The 23,126-nt window shown below is 46.9% G+C and overlaps 1 protein-coding gene across 3 annotated transcripts in view; it reads left to right on the forward strand.

Moving 5' to 3' along the window:
• Positions 1-23,126, forward strand: part of PAK1 (p21 (RAC1) activated kinase 1) — a 123,026-nt gene that overhangs the window by 43,025 nt on the left and 56,875 nt on the right. For all 3 annotated transcript variants that reach the window (XM_040339959.1, XM_040339958.1, XM_040339957.1), the window contains exon 4: positions 10,897-11,044. In XM_040339959.1, coding sequence (XP_040195893.1) covers positions 10,897-11,044 — 148 coding nt within the window. The remainder of the gene's footprint in view (positions 1-10,896; positions 11,045-23,126) is intronic.

Genomic DNA, 23,126 nt, shown 5'->3' on the forward strand with positions numbered 1-23,126 from the left:
GAAGAGGTGAGTATCTGGCAGAGTTTAAATCTGCTTTGAGCTACGTATTACACTGCTTACAGAATCTTAGATTCAAACCAGAGACTTGAATTAAAGGCAAGACATTACCCAAGCAAGCAGGATGCAAAATTAATGTTTACTGGTAAAAAAAAAAAAATGCATTTACCCCTTGCCCCCCACAATCTGTATATTAACATCCAAGTAGGATGTCCCGTTCATAATGCCTTCATGAATGTCTTCACTTTGACAGCTAACAACTTACACTTTGTGTGGCTGCTAGCTGCCAAACCTGGCTGTCACAGAATCACCAAAATTGGACAATAGAAGATTGGAAAAACATTGCCTGGTCTGATGAGTCTCAATTTCAGCTGAGACGTTCAGATGGTGGGGTCAGAATTTGGTGTACACAACATGAAAGCATGGATCCATCCTGCCTTGTATCACCGGTTCAGGCTGGTGGTGGTGTAATGGTGTGGGGGATATTTTCTTGGCTAACATTGGGCCCCTTAGTACCAATTGGGAATCGATTAAACCCCACGGCCTACCCGAGTATTGTTGCTGACCATGTCCATCCCTTTATGACTACAGTGTCCCCATCTTCTGATGGATCCTTCCAGCAGGATAATGTCACCATGTCACAAAGATCCAATCATCTCGCCACTGGACAATGAGGTCCCTGTCCTCCAATGGCCTCCACACTCACCACATCTCATCCAATAGAGCAGTGGTTCTCAACCTCAGTCCTCAAGTACCCCCCATGTCACAAAGCTCAAATCATCTCACCACTGGTTTCTTGAACATGATGATGAGGTCACTGTACTCCAATAGCCTCCACAGTCACCAGATCTCCATCCAATAGAGCACAGGAGATTGGCATCATGGATGTGCAGCCGACAAATCTGCAGCAACTGTGTGATGTTATGATGTCACTATGGAGCAAAATTTCTGGGGATTGTCTCCTACACCTTGCGGACTCTAAGGCCCCGTACACACGAGAGGATCTATCCGCTGGGATTTATCCGTAGATCAGTTCCAGCGGATAGATCCTGTGGTGTGTACGGCCCAGCGGATATTTAGCATGCTAAGAAATCTATCCGCTGGAATCCTGTCCAGCGGATTGATCCGGTGGTCTGTACAGACTCACCGGATCAATCCATCCGATCCCCTCCCTCGCATGCGTCGTAATGATTCGACGCATGCGTGGAAGTCTTTACCTTCCAGCGTCGCGCACGTCGCCGCGTCATCATCGCGGCGACGGCGTGGCCACGTCACCGCGGATGGATTCCGCGCGGATTTCGATCTGATGGTTAGTACAACCATCAGATCAAAATCCGCCAGAGGATTTATCCGCGGGAATGGTCCGGAGGACCGTTTCCAGCGGATAATCCTCTCGTGTGTACGGGGCCTTAGCCACAAAGAACGAAGGCAAAAAGGGGTCCAACCCGGGAACTAGCAAGGCAGTGCCGGCCCAAGACATTGTGCTGCCTGGGACCAAGAATGAAATGCTGCCCCCCCCCCCCCCCAAAAAAAAAATCACGTCATGGCTCAGTCTATACATGTATAAAGAGGACCTGCCATGGCTCTATTCATGTGATAAAGACAAAATTGCTTAAGGAAAGCAACCAATGGTCGGACTTTATAGGCAACACAGACAGGAATAGCAAAAAATATATAATTTTATTACAAAGTAGTTACATAAAACAACATTAAAAAGTAAACCATACAAGATGTCAGGTATGTATATTGCCTATAAATGTCCCCTCTGCGTCTACGCGTTTCGCCATGAGGCTTCTTCAGGACAGACAAGAGAGGAAAATAGTCAAAGTCATCTGAACCACATAGGCATAGATATATCCTGTACACAGGCTGTCTCCCGGGGGCAAACGCTGCTATCCAATCTGCCATAATGAGTAATTACATTGTACCGGGGACACGCACAGGGACGGGGCGGTATTAGGATCATAAGAATTTGTGGGTAGAGTAGGAGGGAGCGGCAATGCAGAGGGCTGGAGAGGTGGAGTTCCGATCGGAGCCGAGAGCTAGGGGGAACAGATTCCGAAGGGCAACCATTCTCGGCACAACAGGTTCCTCAGAGGGAGCGGCGCCTGCCTTTCTCACTCGCAGACTGCTCCCCTCCGGCTGTGAGTGTCCTCACAGGCAGCGGAGTGGGCTGTCTGGCGGGTGGCAGAATGCTGCCCCCCTAAAAGTGCTGCATGGTACCAACCGGTCACATCATAGGGCCGGCCCTGTAGCAAGGTGCACCTAATAAAGTGGCCGGTGAGTGTGTGCAAATTTAGCCAAAGGATTCTAGCCAACTTACTAAAGCTGCCAAATTTCGACTCGCCCTTTATGCTTCAATGACCTAAAAGGTTACGTTGATCGTTTTTAAAACCAAATAAATGTTTTGTTTTGGAGAGCTGTAACCAGGACATTTTGGAGACATTTCAGCTGCAGTTCAATAGACCCGAGTGTTGTCATTGTCTTGTGACCTGCGTCTCTCTCTCTCTCTCTGCCTGGCAGAAGCAGCGCCCTTTGTGCTGTAAACAAAGCTGACATATGTTGTGTTCCTCTCCAAGCTCCTCATGTCTCCGACACCTTTCCCGCCTTCTCATCCACCTCATTTAACACCGCGGCTCTTCTTCACGGGAGGTCTTGCTTTTTGAAATCTAGAAGCTTTGCCTGTTTGCTGTCAGTTCTGAAAGTCAGCGAGGCGAAGCGCCCCTTCATATCCTCCATTTCCATCATTGACTTGCGCTCTCGAGATTCAAGGAAAGTCATTGGCTCAAGTTTCCCAGCCAGCCAGGAATTTCTCCTACATGTCAGCCAGGGGCGTCAGGAGGCCCGGGCATGGATGGCTGGACCCCCGAATGGGTCCTCAAAAAGCCCTGAGTCTCAGGCATGCAGGCTCTCCATTGTTGGCCCCGAGCGGCGAGCCGCGAGTGCCGGGAACAATCTGATACTGAGGGCCTCCAAGCCGTGTGCGGCCAAGTGCCATAGCAGCAGGTCCCCCCTACTGGAGCCTGCGCAACGCCTATGATGGACGTCCCACTGGTCCAATACCACGCTGCGGGACGTGTAAAGTCCATCATAGGCGCTGCAGGCTCCAGAAGGCGGGAATTGCAATGTGGCCACCGCTCGGCGCTCGGGCGGGAGGCTCTCCTCTCCTCAGGATCTTCTGCTCTCCTACCCTCCTAGGCTTTACTACCCTCCTCAGCTCCTCCTCTGACGCCGGAATGATTGACTGCAGTGCCTGGTGTGACACCACTGAGCTGAGGTAGGTCAGAGACAGTGGCCCGGATTCAGAGAGTGGTTACGACGGCGTATCTCCGGATACGCCGTCGTAACTCTGAGTTGCGGGGTCGTATCTATGCGACTGATTCATAGAATCAGTTACGCATAGATTTCCCTAAGATCCGACCGGCGTAAGTCTTACACCGTCGTATCTTAGGCTGAATATTTACGCTGGCCGCTAGGTGGCGCTTCCGTAGATTTACGCGAGGAATATGCAAATTAGGTAGATACGCACGTTTGCGTAAGTCGATCGCGAATAGGGCTGTACGTAAGTTACGTTCACGTCTAAAGCATTGACGATTTGCGGCGTAATTTCGAGCATGCGCACTGGGATTCTTTCACGAACGACGCATGCGCCGTTCGTTAAAAAACGTCAAATACGCGGGGTCACATGTAATTTAAATAAAACACGCCCACATCATCCCCATTTGAATTAGGCGGGCTTACGCCGGACCACATACGCTACGCCGCCGTAACTTAGGGCGCAAGTTCTTTCTGAATACGGAACTTGCGCCCTAATTTACGGCGGCGTAACGTATCTGAGATACGTTACGCCCGCCGATAGATACACATTACACTGGCCCTGATTCAGATACAATAGTGTATGTATATAGGTCAGTGTATATAGGTCAGGTCACTACCGTCAGTGTAGGTAGGTCAGTGTATATAGGTCAGGTCATTACTGTCAGTGTAGGTAGGTCAGTGTATATAGGTCAGGTCACTACCGTCAGTGTAGGTAGGTCAGTGTATATAGGTCACTACCGTCGGTGTATGTAGGTCAGGTAGGTAGGTCAGTGTATGTAGGTCACTACCGTCAATGTAGGTAGGTCAGTGTAGGTAGGTCAGTGTATGTAGATCACTACTGTCAGTGTATGTAGGTCACGGGCCAGCCAAAAAAAGCCTGCGTCACATACATAACCCCCCCCCCCAACCCCGCGCGCGTTCCGGCCCTGGACTTCGGGCTGGAGCCCCTGGTCTTTTTGCCACCTAGCAACGCCCCTGATGTCAGTGCTGTGCGTATTGGAGGTAGCTGGAGGTTAGACATGTGCAATTCGTTGCGTTCCGAATTATTATTTTTTAACACATTTTGACAAATATGGTTAATTCGAAAACATCCGAATTAACGAAAAGTTCTTTAACTGCTTCCCGACCAGCCGCCGTCGTTATACAGCGGCAGGTCGGCAAGATCCCGCGAACCGTCGTAGCTGTACGTCGGCCCCTTTTTAAGCAGGATAGCAGGCGCGCGCACGCTGCATCGCGGGGGTGCCGATGCTTGTGACCGCTGGCCGTGAGCGAGCACGAGAGGCACAACAGGGACGTGTGTGTGTGTGTGTGTAAACATACAAATCCCTGTTCTGTTCTGTGAGGAGAGACAGATTGTGAGTTCCTAATAGGTAGGAACCACGATTTGTCATCTCCTATAGTCACTTCCATCCCCCTACAGTTAGAACACACAATAGGGAACACAGTTAACCCCTTGATAGCCCCCCTAGTGTTAACCCCTTCCCTGCCAGTGACATTTATACAGTAATCTGTACATTTTTTATAACTCTGATCGCTGTATAAATATCACTGGTCCCAAAAATGTGTAAAGAGTGTCCGATATGTCTGCTATAAGGTCGCAGACACAATAAAAATTGCAGATCGCCGCCATTACTAGTAAAAAAATAAATACCGTATTTATCGGCGTATACCGCGCACTATTTTGCCCTGAAAATCAGGGCAAAATCGTGGGTGCGCGATATACGCCGATACCCGCTTTCCCGCCATGAGTTTGAATACTGCGCCCGCATATAGCGAGCGCAGTACACTCGTGAATCTTCGGCCAGTCTCGGCGCCTCTCGTACTGTCGTCCTGAGCGTACAGGACGTCAGTGCGAGAGGCGCCCGAGCCTGCCCGAAGATTCACGAGTGTACTGCGCTCGCTATATGCGGGCGCAGTATTCAAAGTCGTGGCGGGAAACGAGCGGGAGGACGCCGCCGAAGATGGACGCCGGACCCGCCGAAGACGGACGCCGGACCCGCCGAAGAGGACACCCGAAGCCGCAGAAGGACGCCGGAACCGACGAGGCCGCAGATGGACGCCGCGCAAGACATCAAAACTGTAAGTACAAAAAAACAAAAAATCTTTTTTTCCCACAGGATTGGGGGCCACTTTGGGGGTGCGCGGTATACGCCAGAGCGCGTTATACCGCGATAAATACGGTAATAGTAATAAAAATGCCATAAATCTATCCCCCATTTTGTAGACGCTATAACTTTTGCGCAAACTAATCAATACACTCTTATTACGATTTTTTTTTTTTTTTACCAAAAATAGGTAGAAGAATACGTATCGGCCTAAACTGAGGAAAAATATATATGTTTTCATGTATTTTTTGGGGGATATTTATTATAGCAAAAAGTAAAAAATATTGCTTTTTTTTCAAAATTGTCGCTCTATTTTTGTTTACAGAGCAAAAAATAAAAACCGCAGAGGTGATCAAATACCACCAAAAGAAAGCTCTATTTGTGGGGAAAAAAGGACGCCAATTTTGTTTGGGAGCCATGTCGCACGACCGCGCAATTGTCTGTTAAAGTGACGCAGTGCCGAATCGCAAAACCTGGCCTGGGCATTTAGCTGCAAAATGGTCCGGGGCTTAAGCGGTTAAATTCGTATTTGTTACATTCACTAACAGCCACATTTTGAAAGGAAATTCCAACACCTATAATTTAGTAGTTTGTTATTATTAGTTAGAAAATCCCAAAATTCTAAATAACTTTCTTTCTTATTTTCGAATTTCTGTTCTTTCGAACTTTTGGATTTTCTTTCTTATTTTCGTCTCTTCGGATTTTCAAATTTTCAAATTTACAAATTGCGATCATAACGAATGACCCGAAAAACCAAAAATAAATAAATGAAACGAGAACCAACAAATTTTTCGGCAGTGCACCTGTTTACAGGAGATGCCTGCACGTACCCGCACTTTCAGGCCATTGGTTACCACTGTCGGTCTCAGCCTCTGAGAGAGCAGAGGACAGGGCCGAGCCGCACTGTGTGCGTCTATGGACACGTACAGCGCAGCTTGGTATTGAGCCTTTCCTATCGAGCTATGGGGGCACTCTGCAGGGGGGAGGAGCCGGGAGTGCCATGGCTGCTTTGTGCAAATCCATTACACAGAGCAGGTAAGTATGACATGTTGTTTTTTATAAAAAATTGGTTTCCAATCACAATAAAGCGGTATTAAACCAAAACATGTAAATTGCAGTTCACCAATCCTTAGATGTGGCGATTGCATTAGTTTTCTTATTTTTTTTGTGTGCTTTTTTCCCCTTTTTATTTTCACCTTCACCGCATCGAGTTCACACGGGTGGCAAAAGGACGGTAAAAACTAGTGGTGCACCGAAATTAAAATTCTGGTTCGGAAACGGAAAATTCAGGATGCACTTTTTTAGGAAACAATTTTAAAATGTAATTACCGTATTTATCGGGGTATTGCGCGATCCGGCGTATAGCGCGCACCCCTAAAGTGGACCCGCATTCCTGTAAAAAAATGTTTTAGTACTTACAGTTTTGGTGTCTTGCGCGGTGTCCATCGGCGGCCTCGTCGGGTCCGTCTGCGGCTACGGTGGTGTCCTCCTCGTCGGGTCCGGCGTCCGTCTGCGGCTTCGGTGGTGTCCTTCTCGTCGGGTCCGGCGTCCGTCTGCGGCTTCGGTGGTGTCCTCCCGGCTTCTCCCGCGCTGTTACCCGTCGAATCGTCGCTTCCCGCGCTCAGTTTGAATGCCTTGTATACCGCGCACTTTTTTCCCCTTAAAATAAGGGGAAAATCGTGGGTGCGCGATATACGCCGATACCTGCTTCCCACGCTCAGTTTGAATGCCTGCGCCGACATATACCGTCGTGCAGTACACGCGGCTACATTCAGCCAAGCTCGGCTTCGCTCATGCTCGCGCTCTGTGACATTTATGCGTGAGCACGAGCGAAGCCGAGCCTGGCCGAATGTAGCCGAGTGTACTGCACTCGGTATATGTCGGCGCAGGCATTCAAACTGAGCGCGGGAAGCAGGTATCGGCGTATATCGCGCACCCACGATTTTCCCCTTATTTTAAGGGGAAAAAAGTGCGCGGTATACACCGATAAATACGGTAATGTGGTTGGTGTTTTTACATTAAAGTCAATGGAATGCGATTTTTGCATTGCACTCAATAGGGGGCGTATTTGCGTTGAAGTCAATGGGACGTGTTTTTTTGCATTGACCTCAATGGGACTTTGCGTTAAAGTCAATAGGGGGGCGTTTTCTCATTGAGGTCAATAGGGAGCATTTTTGCATTAAAGTCAATGGGACACGATTTTGCATTGCTGTTAATAGGGGGGTGTTTTTGCATTGAAATCAATGGGACGCAATTTTGCATTAAAGTCAATAGGGGGCATATCTTTGCATTGCAGTCAATGGGATGTGATTTTTGCATTGCAGTCAATGGGATGTGATTAGTCAATGGGGGCGTTTTTGCATTAAAGTCATTGGGGGGGGGGGGGGGTGTTTTTGCATTAAAGTCGGCAAAACACTGATAACCCTATTTTTGGCTGATCATTTTTGGTGGTTGATATATTGGTGCATCCCTAGTAAACACCCTTTGTGTTACTGCTGCCTACCTGTAAAATAACATGGTGGCCACTCAGGTGTGTACACATTGCCATGAAGTTTCAACGTGCAGCAAATTTAATCCATCAGGAAGATTTACTAAAACTGGTTAGTAGCCAATCGGCTTCTAGCTTGTCCTGTTAAGCTTTAACAATGAAACCTGAAAGCTGATTGGTTCCTAGGCAGAGATGCACCAGATAAGTTTTAGTAAACCTCCCTCATTGTGTCACATTTGGCAGGTGGGGGGCTACTTGCTAAATGTGCCCATTGAAGCTGAAATGGGACTGTGCTGTAACCCAGGGCTCGACAAACCCCGGGCGCCAGGTTGCATTTGCGACTAGAATTAAAAATTCTACAGGTTGCATGTTTTGAGTTACGGAGGATGTCGAGGGCTAGAATTATTGCTCTCGCTCCACCAATCGCGGCAATACCTCACATGTGTGGTTTGAAGACCGCTTTCATATGCGGGCTACACACGTATTGTGAAGGATGTCAGTGTAAATCTCCCTGCTTGGTTAAATTGTGGGTTAGATGGATTCATGTGTCACAAGCTATTGACATGTTAATGACCCTTCCTCAGCCAGCTCCCTAGTTCAAATGGTAATTGATTTATTGTGTGTGGGAAGGAGACCGGCCTTACTGTTTACAATGATTAGATAAGTGGCTCATGTTAATTATTCTGATTGCTTCATTGTGGTCAGGCTGTTACACCTAGTAATTAACTCCGCTGATGTCTTTATCTAAAGAAACGTGTCTGCAGGGTCGGCTCCGACTTGTCTCCTATAATCTGTATGGGAAACCCCACTGTGTGAGGGGGGCGTTCCTAACAGGCTGTAACCACATATAAGCTGAGTTTTTGTGTCAATAAAGTGTCTTGTTCTAGCAGTAAGCTTGTCTCATGTGTGGCTTTCTGGGCGATTCCAGGGATATCCCTCCTCGTGGAATATTGGGGTGATTGTCGTTATGGGAAGAAGGGAACGTTGACGGGGATATCATACCGATACCGTCACACGTATGCATTCGCTTCTGCACGCAAGCTCGGCGGGACAGGGCGCGTTCCTGGCTCCTAACTTTTTTAGCTGGCTCCCAGATTCCAAGCAAATTTGTCAAGCACTGCTGTAACCGCATGTCACCCGTCAATCACATGTATACAGCACAGAATTAATGTGTACAATTCTTGGTGGCATCGGAGAAAAAAATGACATTCAGGAGGCGGCATCACTTTTCAGAAAAGCGCTAAACTCCACCACCAGTGTGAAAGAGCCCTAAACATGGGGGTTGCATGAAAGCTACTGCGGGCACAGGGCCGGATTTGCTCTCCCTGCCGCCCCAAGGCCAGGTTCCGCAATACACCCGCTCTCCGCCAACCGGTTCGGTGGTTCACCCCTCCTAATCTTTTCCCATCTCAGCTGTGACAGGAGTTCTAGCACAGTGCTAGGACTCCTGTTTTGGAGGTGACAAGGTCAATAAAGAGAATGGCAACCAGAAGGCAGGTGCGGCACGGTTAGTTCAAATATTTTTTGTTTCTTTTTTTTTTAACTTTTTTATCACTTATTTTTAGTTGTATTCATTTGTAGCTTGTTGTTTACTTTTTTTTCGTTTTTTTTTTTATAATTTTCTTATTTTTAATATTATTATTATTTTTTTTTTTTTTTATTACTTTTTTGTTTTATTAATTTAATTATTATTATTTTTTATTTATTTTTTCATAAAGTTTTTATTGAGTGATTACAGAAGAAAAAAAATTACACATACATGTTGTACATATAATGTAAGAAATTCACAGTCGTCTGTAAGTTACATTGGCAAATTGTTAGTGATGTATTTCTTATTATTTTTTATATATATATTTTTTTTTCACGTAACTTTATTGCTATCACACAGGAGGAAACAATTCCCTGTGTGATAGCAATTGGAGGCGACAGGTTCTCTTTATTGACCCTGTCACCTCCAAAACAGGAGTCCTAGCACTGTGCTAGAACTCCTGTCACAGCTGAGATGGGAAAAGCACAGCTCTCCCCTCTCACTGTGTACATCGGCAGCAGGGACAGGAGACAGACTCGGCGGCCAGGTGAGGACGGAGTCCCGAAGACAGAGCCAGCAAAGAGAGGTATGTGGGGGGGGAGGGGAAGACAGACGGCAGCACACATTTTACATGTGATTTCGGCGACATTGCCACAATCACTTGTTAACCAGCGAGCGGATTCCCCCACACTACATTTAGTCCTGCTAGAAAGCAACTTACCGCCCTTAAGGCCCCTTGCACACTTGGGCGTTTTTCATTCGGTACAGCGCTAAAAACAGCGCTGCTATACCGCATGAAAAATCACGCCCTGCAGTGTTCAATGTGAAAGCCCGAAGGCTTTCACATTGAAGCGGTGCGCTAGCAGGAGCGCACCAAAAGTCCTGCTAGCCGCATCTTTACCGCAGTATAGGAGCGGTGTGTTCACCGCTCGTATACCGCGCCTTCCCATTGAAATCAATGGGAAAGCGCGGTAATAACGCTGTATTAACCATTTTTCGGCCGCTAGCCGGGGTTAAAACCTCACCCCTAGCGCCCGAATATCGCGGTAAATACGACGGTATAGCCGCGCTACAAATAGCCCGGCTATACCGTCACCGCGGCTCCGCGCTGCAATGTGAAAGCAGCCTTACTGTATGTTCCGGGCGTCGCGGGACTCCATGCTGCTGCCGCCCCTCGTCACCCTGCCGCCCCGAGGCCTGGCCTTGGTGGCCTTGTGGGAAATCCAGGCCTGTGGGGGTATGTGCGTATAATAACAGAGCCCAACCTGATGCCCAGCTTGATGCCATGACATAAAAACATAATAGCATTGTACCACCTAAATGTGTGCCACCTAAATGTGTGCCACCTAAATGTGTGAAATGTAAGCGGAGCTGGGTGTTGTATATGTTCAATATTCATAAACCTCTTTGCTGGGCTTGTGTGTGTTGCTCATTGGTCTTTCCATACTATGTCTGTACAGGGTATGCCGGAGCAATGGGCGCGATTACTGCAAACCTCCAACATCACCAAACAAGAGCAGAAGAAGAACCCGCAGGCAGTGCTGGACGCCCTCGAATTTTACAATTCCAAGAAAAGCACCAACAGCCAGAAGTACATGAGCTTCACGGGTAAGCAAGGATTGGCGACTTACAGGGCCTTTTAAAAAAGTATTCATACCCCCTGAAATTTTCCACATTTTGCCATGTTACAACCAAAAACGTAAATGGGAAGGCTGACCGCAGCTGAATTTGTAGGAGGAGTCGGGCTATATTTAAACCTGCCCAGGGCCACCATCAAAGGGGGATACAGGCAGTACGCCTCTAAGGTGCCCAGAGGTCCCCAGGGGCCCGGATGGGAACCCCCTTAAAAAAATATTTTTTTTTGGGGTCCAGAGGTTTCCAGGGGCCCGGTGGCAACCCCCCCTTTTTTTTATTTATTTTTTATAAAAAAATATATATATATTTTTATTTTATTTTTTATTAAAGGGCCATTTTTTTTTTTAGAGGTCCGGAGGTCCTCAGGGCCCCGGATGGCAACCCCCCCCCTTTTTTTATTTATTTTTTATAAAAATATATATATATTTTTTTAATATATTTTTATTTATTTATTTATTAAAGGGACAATTTTTTCTTTTTAGGGGTCCGGAGATCCCCAGGGCCCCGGATGACAACCCCCCTTTTTTTTATAATTTTTTTTTTTTTTTTTAATATATATATATTTTTTTTATTTATTTTATTTTTATATATATTTTATTTTTTATTAAATGGCCCAGAGATCCCCAGGGCCCTGGATGGCAATCCCCTTTTTTTTATTTTTTATAAATGTTTATTTTATTTTTTTTATATATTTTTTTATTTCTTATTTTTTTATTAAAGGGCCAAGAGGTACCGGATGGCAACCCCCCTTTTTTTGTAATTTCCTTTTATAAAAAATAAAAAAAATGTGTATGTATGTATGTGTGTGTGTGTGTGTGTGTGTGTGTGTGTGTGTATATATATATATATATATATATATATATATATATATATATATATATATATATATATATATATAAAATGATAAATGGTTTTCAATTTTTTTTACAAATAAATATGAGAAAAGTGTGGGGGGTACATTTGCATGGCGCCCCCCCCCCAAGTCAATACTTTGTAGAACCTCCTCTCACTGTAATTACAGCCGCAAGTCTTTTTGGGGGTGTCTCTACCAGCTTTGCACATCTAGAGAGGGACATTTCTGCCCATTCTTCTTTGTAAAATATCTCAAGCTCTGTCAGATTGGATGGAGAGCGTCTGTGAACAGCAATTTTCAAGTCTTGTCACAGATTCTCAATGTGATTTAGGTCTGGACTGTGACTGGGCCATTCTAACACATGAATATGCTTTGATCTAAACCATTCCATTGTAGCTCTGGCTGTATGTTTAGGATCGTTGTCCTGCTGAAAGGTGAACCTCCGCCCCAGTCTCAAGTCTTTTGCAGACTCTAACAGGTTTTCTTCTAAGATTGCCCTGTATTTGGCTCCATCCATCTTTCCATCAACTCTGACCAGCTTCCCTGTCCCTGCTGAAGAAAAGCATCCCCACAACATGATGCTGCCACCACCATGTTTCACAGTGGGGATGGTGTGTTCAGGGTGATGTGCAGTGTTAGTTTTCCCCACACATAGAGTTTTGCTTTTAGGCCAAAAAGTTCAATTTTTGGTCTCATCTGACCAGAGCACCTTCTTCCACATGTTTTCTGTGTCCCCCACATGGCTTCTCCCAAACTGCAAACAGGACTTCTTACGGCTTTCTTTCACCAATGTCTCTTCTTGTCACTCTTCCATAAAGGGCAGATTTGTGGAGAGCACGACTAATAGTTGTCCTGTAGACAGATTCTCCCTCCTGAGCTGTGGATCTCTGCAGCTCCTCCAGAGTTACCATGGGTGCTTTTCTGATGAATGGTCTCCTAGCCCGGCTGGTCAGTTTAGGTGGACGGCCATGTCTTGGTAGGTTTGCAGTTGTGCCATACTCTTTCCATTTTCGGATGATGGATTGAACAGAGCTCTGTGAGATGTTCAAAGCTTGGGATACTTTTTTATAACCTAACCCCGCTTTATACTTCTCCACAACTTTATCCCTGACCTGTCTGGTGTGTTCCTTGGCCTTCATGATGCTGTTTTTATACTGAGATGAAATTACACACAGGTGGACTTTATTAACTATTTACTAATTAGGTGACTTCTGAAGGCAATTGGTTCCACTAGAGTTTAGTTAGGGGTATCAGAGTAATGGGGGCTGAATACAAATGTACCCCCCCACACTTTTATGATATTCATTTGTAAAAAAAAATGAAAACCATTTATCATTTTCCTTCCACTTCACTTTGTGTTGGTCTATCACATAAAATCCCAATAAAATACATTTACGTTTTTGGTTGTGTAGCGCCCTGCTCCTTTTGGGCAGGCGCTGCTTTAAATTTAGAGGGGCTCTGAGTGTTAATTGACTCAGACTTGTGTAATTATGGGCAAATTTAGCCTCTGTACCAGCCATGGCTGTGCTGGGAGTAACCACCATTGTTTGTCCGGGGGTGTTATTACCACCCCAGGCCAAGGGTGGCAGCAGCAGAGTCAGGGTGTAATGGGTGTCCCCCTCGGCAGCCAATCAATGAGGGTGATCATCCCGCTGTGCATTGGACCGAGGTCGTCGGTCTGTCGTCCCACGCACCTCGTGGCCCGCCTGGTCGGGGGTGCGTGCTCCTGAATCCAGGCTCCGGGACCACTTTGGTCCGGGGTTGTGGCCTATCTAAGTAGGCCCAGTAGTCAGACTAGGTCTGCGCTTTCAAGGTGATCCTGTGCTGTCTGTCCTGCGGGAGGAAGCCACTTGATGAAGGAAGCCAGGGGAGGACCTATCCTGGAGAGGACCATGCAAGAGGCTGGTATCTTGGGAGAAGGCCTGGATACTTCATCGAAGGATGCACTGAGAGGCTTGATGGTGATCGCCTGTCAGATCTGAGTTCTATAGAAGTTAATCTGGAGAGATCCGGGTGCTGAAACCTGTGTCAGGGGATTCCGGACCGATAGTGTCTCCTCATAAAGGAAGGTCTGTGGCAGAAACTGTACTTTATTCCGTGCGCCATTCCAGCTGCTAGGCCGGTGAGAGGGATCTATCCGGGTGAGCAATACCCACTCTGGCTAGAGTGGTGACGAGAACTGTTTGCTGGAAGCAGGAGTGTTTCCTAATTGAGACTATACACCCAGGGCTGTCTTAATGACAGGGCACACCTGGGCACTGCCCAGGGGCCCCAGCTGCATGGGGGGCCCCTGCACTTTCTCCAGAGCAGCTGGTCCTTGAGCCCATGCTGCCCCGAAATTGGGGGCCCCCATGATGGCACTGAGAGTGATAGATACACAGGGGAGGCAGGCTGCCTCCTACCTACTTGATGTCTGTTTACCTGCACTGTCATCATTGTAGGGGCCCCAGAGCATTACTTTGATGCTATTAAGACGGCCCTGTATACACCTGAACCTACCTTCCTATTTACCCTTCCACCCCTCCACCAACGTCTTCTTTTCTAAGTTCTGCAAATAAATCTAAGAAAAATAAGTTTATAGTGTGGACATTGACCCTTTTCAACTCTCTTCTACTACCCTGGACAGCGAGGAAATAGAGGTAACATGCCGCCCTAAATACTCAGCAGCTCCTCCGGGGGTAGTGCTACAGTTGTCGCATGACAAAATGTGGAAAATTCAAGGGATATGAATACTTTTTCAAGACACTGTAAAGGGCACCTGTCATTCTGGAAAATATTGTAAGCTTTAAGGGATCTATTTCTTATGAGGGTTTTGGCCTTCTAGATGGTGATATAAAGTCCCCCTTCCTTTAATGAATTTGAGCACAAACAAACGAAAAAAACAATTGCAGCCACACTGTGCCCATCAAATGCAGCCACTGTGCCCATCAAATGCAGCCACTGTGCCCATCAAATGCAGTCACTGTGCCATGCCATCTATTGTCGCCACTATGCCATGCCATCAATTGTCGCCACTGTGCCATGCCATCAATTGTCACCATTGTGCCATGCCATCAATTGTCGCCACTGTGCCATGCCTTCAAATGCAGCCACTGTGCCATCATTTATCACCACTGTGCCCATCAATTGTCACCACTGTGCCATGCCATAAATTGTCACCACTGTGCCATGCCATCAATTGTCGCCACTGTGCCATCAATTGTCGCCACTGTGCCATCAATTGTCGCCACTGTGCCATCAATTGTTGTCACTGTGCCATGCCAAACGCAGCCACTGTGCCATCAATTGTCACCACTGTGCCATTAATTGTCACCACTCTGCCCATTAATTGTCACCACTGTGCCCATCAATTGTCACCACTGTGCCATCAAACGCAGCCACTGTGCGATGCCATCAATTGTTACCACTGTGCCCACATCAATTGTTACCACTGTGCCAACATCAATTGTCACCACTGTGCCCTTTAATTGTCGCCACTGAGCCCTTTAATTGTCGCCACTGTGCCCTTTAATTGTCACCACTGTGCCCTGTAATATGCTGCCCCCCGCCCGGCACTTACCTTTCTGGGGTCAGCCATCCTCCTTCCACTGTCCCTCGATGTCTTCTCTCGCCCTCGATGACGCTTCAGCCAATCAGGTTACCAGAACCCGGTGAACCTGATTGGCTGAGACGCCTGTCAGTCTTATCCAAGGAACGCACCCCCCGTGCGTCCCCTGGATAACTATTTGGAAGCCCCTGGCTCTGATAGGCGCTTCCAAAGCCAACCAGCTGCCGTTATTTATGGCCGGCGCTTGCCAGGGGGGGGCAGCCATCTGAATAGTGGGCGGCAGCAGCAATACACAGATTCATGCAATGCATGAATCTGTGTATTGTATTCAGTGGTGGTGCGGGAGCAAGAGGGGGGCGGCGCTCCGGCGCCCTCTATGGACGCACCTCCACTGGCGGCAATCGAATTTGAGTAATCGGACATGTTGGACATTTTTTGAAAAAGGAGCGATTTTCTTATAAATAATGCGAGAAATGTAATCGAAAAAGAAATGCGCATGTGCAAGAAAAGAAAATTCCCGGAAAGGAAAGAAGATTCCCGGCCACGAAAATTGAAATTGAGTCGAAATTGATGGCTTGGTTGGTCAAATTTAGAAATCAATGGTGGCGTCATGGGATCACAAAATGCACAAATTTTCTGATTTTCAAAAATATTTTTTTTTTTCAAAATTTGTTTGTACACACGATCATTTTTCGGCATGAAAGAGAACACTGTTTTTCAGCATGTCCAAAAAACAAAGTTTTTCCAACTTCATCATTAAAAACGACGTTGCCCACACACCATCGTTTTAAAAAAATTATGAACAAAGCGCGGTGACATACAACACGTAAGACGGCACTCTAAAGGGGAAGTTCTATTCGCCTTTGGGCTGCTTTACCCGATTCCGTCTTAGTAAAATACGATTTGCGCTTTTCTGTCTGTTACAGCGTGATGAATGTGCTTACTCTATTATGAACGGTAGTTTTACCAGAACGAGCGCTCCCGTCTCATAACTTGCTTCTGAGCATGCGCGGGTTTAAAACGTTGTTTTAGCCCACACACGATCATTTTTTACAACCCGAAAAACGACATTTTTTAAAACGACGTTAAAAAATGCAGCATGTTCGAATTTTTTTTTGTCGTTTTTCAGAAACTGAAAAATGATGTGAAGCCCACACACGATCAATTTAACCACTTGACCACCAGGCACGTAAACCCACTTAATAACCAGACCAATTTTCAGCTTTCGGCGCTCTCACAATTTGAATGACAATTACTCAGTCATACAACATTGTACCCAAATTTAATTTTCATCCTTTTTTTCACACAAATAGAGCTTTCTTTTGGTGGTATTTAATCACCGTTGGGTTTTTTATTTTTTGCGCTATAAGAGGAAAAAGACTGAAAATTCTGTAAAAAAAAATGAATTTTTTCTTTGTTTCTGTTATAAAATTTAGCAAATTTAGTATTTTTTCTTCATTCTTTTGCATAAATGTGAAAGATGAAGTTACGCCGAGTAAATAGATACCCAACATGTTACCCTTCAAAATTGCACACGCTCGTGGAATGGCGCCAAACTTCGCTGCTTAAACATCCCCATAGGCGACGTTGCAGAGTATTTTGGGGTATTGCAGAGTAGTGTGGGGTATTGCAGAGTAGTGTGGGGTATTGCAGAGTAGTGTGGGGTATTGCAGAGTATGGGGGGTATTGCAGAGTATGGGGGGTATTGCAGAGTATTTATGTTATTGCAGAGTATTGCACAGGGAGGGATGGATGGCTGGATCTGTGAATGCAGTTGTCACAGATCCAGCCCACAGCAGCTGCTGCTGCTTCCGCTCTCCCCCCTCTCCTCTCACACTGTACCGATCGGTACAGAGAGAGGAGGGAGGAACCGGCGTCATCACATGACGCTGGTTTGTTTACAAGTGATCTCCTCCGTCATTGGACGGGAGCGATCACGTGGTAAACCGCCGCTATCAGGACCCGGCGATCACGGACATTCCCGTGTGCGCGCCCCAGACGGCGCGCAGGAGCGCGGTTCTGGGAGGACGTCCATGGACGTCCTCCCAGAGTTAAGCAACCGCCTTGTAGACGTATTTCTTCTATAGGGCGGTTGTTAACTGGTTAAATGACGTTTTTAAAGACTAATGCCGTGTACACACGGTCGTTTTTTGTGATGAAAAAAAACGTCATTTTTAAAAATGTCAAATGACCGTGTGTGGGGAAAAAGTCGTTTTATGTCTTCTGAAAAACAAAAAAAAAAAATTTGAGCATGCTTAAATTTTTTATGTCGATTTTTGGTGTCATAAAAAATGACCGTGTGTGGGCTAAAACGACGTTTAAAACAACGTTTTTAAACCCGCGCATGCTCACAAGCAAGTTATGACGCAAGCTTGAGTGGAACAGAGTGCTGCCGTACGTGCTGAACGTAACCGCGCTTTGCTAGAGCATTTTGAAAAAACGATGGCGTGTAGGCAACGTCGTTTTTTAAAATGAAGTTTGAAAAACTTTGTTTTTTTTCATCACAAAAAACGACCGTGTGTACGTGGCATTCGTTTTTTTTTTTTCATGACGAAAAATGATCGTGTGTACGCGGCATTAGGCTTCCCGAGCAATGAGTGATTTCTTTATAGACAGGGAAAAAGCTTCTCGTTATTTCTTTTTTTTTCTCTCTTTATTAGAAAGCATTTTCTCCTGCATATAGTTGTCTAGTATTTTTCCCTGGCAGTCCCGGTAGATGTTAGTAAATCCCGGCTCCCAGTAAGTAGTAGTATTCCCAGCACATGGTGTGAGATCTGATCTCTTAGCAAAGCCTCAGCCGCTGCTGTCAGCATTTTCCTCACTTAGCCAGACATTTCTGATAAGCTGCCGGCGGCGGCGGCGTTGGGCTCTCTGGGATTTTTACAAGCCAAGCAATAGATTCTAATTGTTTCCGATATGAGTCACCGGCATCCTGCCGTCCCCTTCCCCGTCTCTCCGGGTCCCTCCCCTGACCATCCTCAGACATGGGCGCATTGTTTGGGTTGGCAAGCCCTGCTGCAGCTGACTGCGCTACTGTGTTTGCTCAGCGGGGTGTCGGTATGAGGGACTGGCATTCACCCACGGCATCTTCAGAAACCGTCTGCTCTCCGGCAAGGCCAAATAATTCATGTAAATCCCGCCATGGTTAGAATGTGTCCAGGGGGCGCTTGCTTTGGTTTTCACATCTTTGCATGGAATGTGATGAATAGATTGTGATTAGTTGTCGGCGCTTCTCTTTACAGAACACGAAAACCTGCTGAATTTCACAAAACGGGTTGAATTTTTCTGATTCGCTGCAGATATGTTATTCTCTCGTCTGTGTGCCTCTTCCTCTTACCCTGGAAGATGCAGGGAACGCAGTTTATTAGGGGACCCAACAACTGCCACTTGGGGCCCATTCACACCCCTGTATTTTACCGCAATGCACAATAATTGCTCTGTGTGGTGTGTTGACATTGGGGTAGATTCAGGTAGGACTGCGCACTCTTACGGAGGCGCAGCGTTCCGTTTTTTACGCTACGCCTCCGTAAATTACTTGCGCTACACTTGATTCACGAAGCAGTAGCTCCGTAATTTGCGGGGGCGTTCCGTAAAAGTGGCCGGCGTAAGCGCGCGTAATTTAAATGATCCCGTAGGGGGCGTGGATCATTTAAATTAGCCCAACGTAGTGCGCATGCTCCGTCGGGAAACTTTCCCGACGTGCATTGGGGTAAATGACGTCGCAAGGACGTCATTTGCTTCAACGTGAACGTAAATGGCGTCCAGCGCCATTCACGATTCACTTACGCAAACGACGTCATTTTCAAAAATCGCGACGCGGGAACGACGGGTATACTTAGCATTGGCTGCGCCTGCTAATAGCAGGAGCAGCCTTACGCAGAAACCGACGAACGCAAACGACGTAAAACTCGAACGCCGGGCGCGCGTATGGTTGTGAATCGGCGTTAGTATGCAATTTGCATACTCTACGCTGACCACTACGGGAACGCCACCTAGCGGCCAGCGTAAGAATGCAGCCTAAGATATGCGGGCATAAGAGCCTTATGCCAGTCATATCTTAGGCTGCAGTCGGCGTATCGAGCTTTCTGAATCGGGAGAAGTCGATACGCCGGCGCAACTAAGCAATTACGCTGCATATCTATGGATACGCAGACGCAATTGCTTTCTGAATCTACCCCATTCATTGTTAACAGTAGCATTGGTTTTCAAACTGCGGGCATGAGGGCCAGATGCAGCCTTTTGCTTGCTTTTATCTATCCCTTGGGGCACTATTTCATCCACTGATACCAACAATGGGGCACAATTCCTCCCACTGACATCAGTAATGGGGCACAATTCCTCCCACTGATACCAACAATGGGGTACAATTCCTCTCAATGACATCAGTAATGGGGCACAATTCCTCCCAATGATGCCAAGGATGGGGCACGATTCCTCCCAATGACACCGAGGATGGGGCACAATTCCTCCCAATGATCCCAACACTGGTGCACTATTCCTCCAAATGATATCAAGGGTTAGGCACAATTTCTCTCAATTACACCAACAATGGGGCCCAATTCCTCCCAATGATGGGGCACAATTCCTCCCAATGACCCCAACGATGGGGCACTATTCCTCCCAATGACATCAAGGATGGGGCACAATTTCTCTCAATTACACCAACAATGGGGCCCAATGACATCAGTGATGTGGCACAATTCCTCCCAATGATACCAATGATGGCGCACAATTCCTCCCAATGATGACCCTACAGACTAAAGCCTCGTACACACGCTCGTTTTTCTCGGCAAGAACCAGCAAGAAAACTGATGGCAGAGCTTTCTTGCCGGGTAAACCCGAGCGTGTTTACGAGGCTTCAGGTTTCTCGACAAGAAAACTGCCCAGAATCTAGACAGAAAAAATAGAGAACATGTTCTCTATTTTTCTCGTCGTGAGATTCTCGGCAGTTTTCTTGCCGAGAAACCCGAGAGTGTGTATACTTGCCTGTCGCCGTGAAAAACCAGCGCATGCTCGAAATTAGGGTTGTCCTGATACCGATACCAGTATCGGTATCGGGACCGATACCGAGTATTTGCGGGAGTACTTGTACTCCCGCAAATACCCCCGATGCCTAAATAGAATACTTGCCCCCCGCCCCGCCCCCCCGCCGCCGCCGTATATCGCAAATCTGCCGCTGCCGCGTTAATCACCGTGCGGCGAACATTACAGGCACCTTTAGTTTGAATAGCTGTTTTGCCCGCCGCGCCGTGTATAGACACTCCCCCTTGGACGGATCTGTCCAATCCCGAGCAAGGGGGAGTGTCCTTTACACGGCGTGGCAGGGAAAACAGCTATTCAAACGAAAGCTGCTTGTAATGTTCGCCGCACGGTGATTAAGGCGGCGGTGGCGGCATCATCATTAGGTATGGGGGACATGGCTGCATATGTTTGGGGACATGGCTGGATATATGTGGGGGGACATGGCTGCATATATGTGGGGGGACATGGCTGCATCTATGGGGGACATGGCTGCATCTGTGGGGGGACATGGCTGCATATATGGGGGACATGGCTGCATCTATGGGGGACATGGCTGCATATGTGGGGGGACATGGCTGCATATATGGGGGACATGGCTGCATATATGGGGGACATGGCTGCATATATGTGGGGGGACATGGCTGCAATATGTGGGGGGACATGGCTGCATATATGTGGGGGGATATGGCTGTATATATGTGGGGGGACATGGCTGCATATATGTGGGGGGACATGGCTGCATATATGTGGGGGGACCGCGTTCTTTCCTTTCAAGAGAACCGCGGTGTACACTCGGGCAGCAAGAGATTCTTGCCAAGAATCTCGTCAGGGAAAACAACGTTTTTTTTTTTTTTCCTGACGAGGTTCTTGCCCGTGTGTACAGGGCTTAAGACTGGGATGCCATTAGAGTTCATGTGTATGTAAAAGCAGGCGTCCCAATACTTTTGGTAATACAGTGTATGTGCAGTAGTCTTCTTTCCATCTACATGTCATTGTTTGAGAAACTGGCTGCCATGATGTCAGCATTCAGCAGTTTCAGAAGTGAATGTATTCTTCTCCTCTGATTGGCTGCCTGTGTCCTCGCTGATGAGCATTGGGTGACTCATTACGTATTTAATTCCTGGTGAATCACCACATTGGGGTTAGCCTGATGTCATCCAGCTTAGGAAAGAGGGAAGAGGCTTTCCTGGAACACATGTCAGCCATCACCAATTCCCCAACCCTTCATTTGCATATTTAATCAACCTTTTAAGACCTATAGCTAGATTCAGGTACATTTGCTCAACTTTGCGGCGGCGTAGCTTAAGGAATTTAAGCTACGCCGCCGTAAGTTAGCGAGGCAAGCACATGATTCACAATGTACTTACCTGCTAAGTTACTGTGGCGTAGTGTAAATCGGCGGGCGTAAGGGCGACTAATTCAAATGTGTTTGAGGGGGGCGTGTTGTATGTTAATGGGGCTTGACCTTACGTTTTTTACGCTCTTTGCGAATTGTGCATGCCCCGGGCGCCTACATTACCCAGTGTGCATTGCGGCTAAGTACGCCGCACGGCCTATTGATTTCGACGTGGACATAAACAACGTAAATCCCGTTTCACGAATGACTTACGCAAACAACGTAAAAAATTTGAATTTCGACGCGGGAACGGTGGCCATACTTGACATTACTATTCCAACTAGGGCCTAGCTCTAACTTTACGCGGCCTATCTCTTACGTAAACGGCGTAAAAGTACTGCGTCGGCCGGGCGTACGTTCGTGAATCGGCGTATCTACTCATTTACATATTCTACGCCGACCGCAATGGAAGCGCCACCTAGCGGCCATCCAAAATATTGCAATCTAAGATATAACGGCGCAAGCCGGCCTATCTTAGCTTTGTTTAAGCGTATCTCTGTTTGAGCATACGCTTAAACATACGGCGGCGTAGATTCAGAGTTAGGTCGGCTTATCTACTGATAAGCCGGCCTAACTCTTTGTGAATCTACCTATAAAGGACCACAAACTGGCCCTTTGTTTAGAAAGTTTGGAGACCCCTGACCCAATGAAACAGTCAGTAAATTCGTATGGATGTAAAACCGTTTATTGGTGGACAGCATTGGACACAAATGGGCTGCTGGTGTTTAATTTGAATGGACTTTTTTGATCTAAAGCAAACCTCCAACAAACCTGATCACTTCAGGCTGAACTTATATCTGAATTTACAGGTTGTTTTAATGTGGTGTTTTCACCAAAGGTAACCTTATGCCGCGTACACACGATCGGGAATTCCGAAAAAAAGTCTGATGTGAGGTTTTGGTTCCGAAATTCCGACCGTGTGTAGGCTCCATCGGCCTTTTGCTGTCGAAATTTCCACCAACAAAAGACTGAGAGCCGGTTCTCAAATTTTCAGACGGAAAAAATTCCTATCGGAAATTCCGTTCATCTGTAGCAGTTCCGACGTGCAAAATTCCGACGCATGCTCGGGAAACAATTTGACGCATGCTCGGAAGCATTGAACTAAATTTTTCTCGGCTCGTCGTAGTGTTGTACGTCACCGCGTTCTTGACGGTCGAAAGTTCAGAGAACTTTTGTGTGACCGTGTGTATGCAAGCCAAGCTTGATCGGAATTCCGTCGGAAAAACAATCCAAGGTT

Source organism: Rana temporaria, chromosome 2, assembly GCF_905171775.1.
Source record: "Rana temporaria chromosome 2, aRanTem1.1, whole genome shotgun sequence".
Lineage (NCBI taxonomy): Eukaryota > Metazoa > Chordata > Amphibia > Anura > Ranidae > Rana > Rana temporaria.